The following is a 3,186-nucleotide window of genomic DNA, read 5'->3' as shown; positions in this document are numbered from 1 at the left end:
TCCTTCGCGCCAACAGTAAAAATAACACGACAGGATCGAGAGAGAAGAAATATCACGAGCGGGAAGAAGAAAAGTCCTCAGTTCATCATCAGTAGCGCGCGTCATGAAATTTTGCCGGGATTTCTCCCGTGTTCAATCTCCATCCAAGTGGCTGGCCTGATCCGGCCGGCTGGGGGCACGCACGGGTGCCGCGTGACCGGAGTAAGCGGCGGCGAGACGCTACTGAGTACTGACCTCTTGCGGAGCTTATCCGAAACCAAAACAGAGGCGAGATGTACTCCAGAAACAGAGACAGAAGCAGAAAGTTGTTGGGCAAACAGATCATCCAAGGATGGATAAGCAAGCCTCTTGTCACGGGGCAGAGCAGATGCATGTACCATGTGTCTCCAATTTGCTACTCATGTACGTATATCCATATATTATCCAAAAAGACACTCCAGGCGTATACACAGCAGGGGGGAGAGGACGAGCTCATCGAATTGGATACTCTAAAACTCCAATTTTCTGCAGCAAACGGGAGACCCCGGCCTGTGAATTATTTGGGGAATTTCTTTCCTACAATGCTGCTATGGCACGGGGAATTTCCCTCCTATGCTCACTAATTTTCCTATGGCATGTCGACGCTGGTTTTTTATTGGTTGTCGCTGGCGCGGTCGCCGGCCACGGACACGGCAGAGAGCCGGCTCGGCCGTGGGCGGGACCCGCCCGCGCGCCTCCGCTGAAGCGACTGCTGCGCCGCGGGAGAAGGCGCGAGCGCTCTGCGTGCCCAGTGCCCGCTCTCCATGGGGACGAGCCGCACCAGCGCGCTGCCCGTGCACTTGGAGCCGGCGCTGCCGACGGACGGCGGGGAGCAGGGCTTGCTGCTACCAGACGGGGCCGCCTGCCTGCGCTCCTTGTGGAGGCCGCAGCGGAAGGAGCCCGGGTGGTTCGTCGGGGAACACGTGCAGGACCGACGGCTCTTGCCGGCGGCAGGGGACGAGGAGGAAGAAGACGAGACGCTGACGGACTTGGCCGGAGAGCGGGCGGCGCCACCGGGGGAGAGCTTGACGCGGGTGGGCGAGGCGGAGCGGTAGCTGGGTATGGACAGGACCGGCCCGCTGGGCCGACTGGCAGCCGCCGTCGCCATGTGAGATCAGAGAGCGGGAGGCCGGAAGCAGAGCAGGGATGTTTGCTGTGGTTGCCTGGTGCTTTGGGAGAGTTGAGAGTAAACTGAAGAAGAGAACGGCCTAGCCGGAATTTATAGAGCCAGGAGGGGCATTCTGGTAACTTGAGCGAATGGGGGAAGAAGTGAAGCAGTGGGCGTCTGCACCGTGGGCCCTGACGGCAGCCCACCGAATCGGTCTTGGATTCAGGACACGTAGGTCCCATCTCCCAATATTGTATTCATGCCAGCTTGCTTTGAATGGAATACCAATTTCAGCGTCAAAATTCTGGTCCATTTCTTGCATGGCAAACCAGCATCTCGCTATTGTTCATACAGTACGTGCTATAGTACTACTATTATATTAGTATAAAAAATATCTTAATTACTCCGTGTGAACTGCGCTGATTCGTAAGAAAAAGTGCCGAACTGCCGATGCAGCCAGAGTTGGGCAATGCCGAGCGTTCGGATTCCTGCGTGCAGCCGCCCACCGGTTGTGCCATGTTGCTGTCAGTAAACCGGTTCCGGCACACTGGAAGGAAGGCCCCAACAAAAGTCATCCTCGAGTGCGCAGACTCGGGCAGGGGAGGATGGTCAGGTTGGCACGATTAGATAAGACCTGAACGACGTGACGCGCCAGCAGCCGGACGGACCCCAGCCGCCGGCCGTGGGATCGCCTCCGCTTTGCTTGAAACCCGGCCAACTGCTGAACGTTCGACACGGCGGCATGGCTACCAGTCGCCGTAATGGCTGTGTCCATCGGCGCCGAACATGTAGGCGACCTGTTTGCGGCGTCCGCGCCAAGGAAGGGAAGCATCGCACGCACGAGCGCGTCGTGATCCGGCGACTCGGTTCCGCCGCGATAAGATGCTCCAATCTGATCGCTGTTGCCAGTACTGCTCCGCATGTGGGTTTCCTTCGATTATGGTCGACCGGGCGATCCAACGTGGCCGTCTCTTTCGTTGGTAAGTGTTGCGCAAGTTTTTTTTTTTTGAGCGCAAGTTTGCCAAGAAGGATTGTCGCAAAAGGATGCCGCTAGGTCTCCTCAGTTGAGTAACATAACATGTAGTAAAAAGAAAACTAGTAATTTGCACAGTCTTAGTGTAAGATCTCATTAATACAGCATACGACTGACACATAATTAAGTCCTGGTCGATTGAGATTTAGCAAGGCAGGTTTCAAACATATTGACTAATCTCCTACCCAGTTTTCATGACCATGTGTCTTTGCTTCCAGGCATGTTATACTTTGCTATTAGACATATCGTGTAGAATAGTAACACCAAATTCTTGAAAGGCATTAACACATAAGGGCATCTCCAACGTTGACCTCCAAATTCTCTTCGTCATCCATTCGCGGACATAGGGGTACCCCTCCGCGGACACTGATGTGAAAGCCTACTATCCAACGCTACCTGCATACATCCAGCCTGATTTTTTTTAAAGCCCGCATAGTCAAATAGCTGAATATATAGTCTTGGGCAGTTCAAATGTTCAAATGCAGCGGTACTTCTAATCAAATAAGTTCAAATATTACGCTCAAGCATCTGTAGCGAGTCTGTGCACTTCTGGTAACCAGAAAACCCAATCCTTCCCACAACGTTCTTATTCAAGATGAAGTAGTCATCAAAGGACCAGACACCATGGTAGACACGATCGAAGACATTTTTGCGCATCCAAAACAGCCGGTGAAAATTGTCAGCAAAAAGGGCAATGTAGTCAGACATGAGCGTCAAATGGCCGCGCGCCTTGTTGCGGTTGTGCACTCGACGATCCTTGATCGATCCCTTGAAATTAAGAACATGCTCTGCGTCTACAAGGACCGCCTGCTCTTCCACACTCGATGACTTGTGTGGCGGTCGGAGGAGAGCATTGGAATGGCAGCGATGGAGGAGAAGCGGCTCGGATCCCCGGTGTACCGTTGAAGGTGCGGGACTCGTCGAGTACCAACAGGTGTGTGCCGGGGCGGCCGGGGAAAAGTTCGGGTGGGGTTTTGGGTGGGGCGGGGGTGTCGGAGTCCTAAGTGTCTGATGTCCGGACTCTCGT

At 54.2% G+C, this 3,186-nt stretch overlaps 1 protein-coding gene across 1 annotated transcript; it reads right to left on the bottom strand.

Moving 5' to 3' along the window:
- Positions 1-385: 385 nt before the first annotated feature.
- On the bottom strand, positions 386-1,192 carry LOC119318355. The gene has a single exon (XM_037592900.1). It carries the CDS (start codon positions 1,124-1,126, stop codon positions 632-634), a length of 495 nt encoding a protein of 164 aa, XP_037448797.1. The 5' UTR covers positions 1,127-1,192; the 3' UTR covers positions 386-631.
- Positions 1,193-3,186: the final 1,994 nt, after the last annotated feature.

Source organism: Triticum dicoccoides, chromosome 6A, assembly GCF_002162155.2.
Source record: "Triticum dicoccoides isolate Atlit2015 ecotype Zavitan chromosome 6A, WEW_v2.0, whole genome shotgun sequence".
Taxonomy (NCBI): Eukaryota; Viridiplantae; Streptophyta; class Magnoliopsida; order Poales; family Poaceae; genus Triticum; species Triticum dicoccoides.
This window is presented reverse-complemented; position numbering and strand designations above follow the sequence as displayed.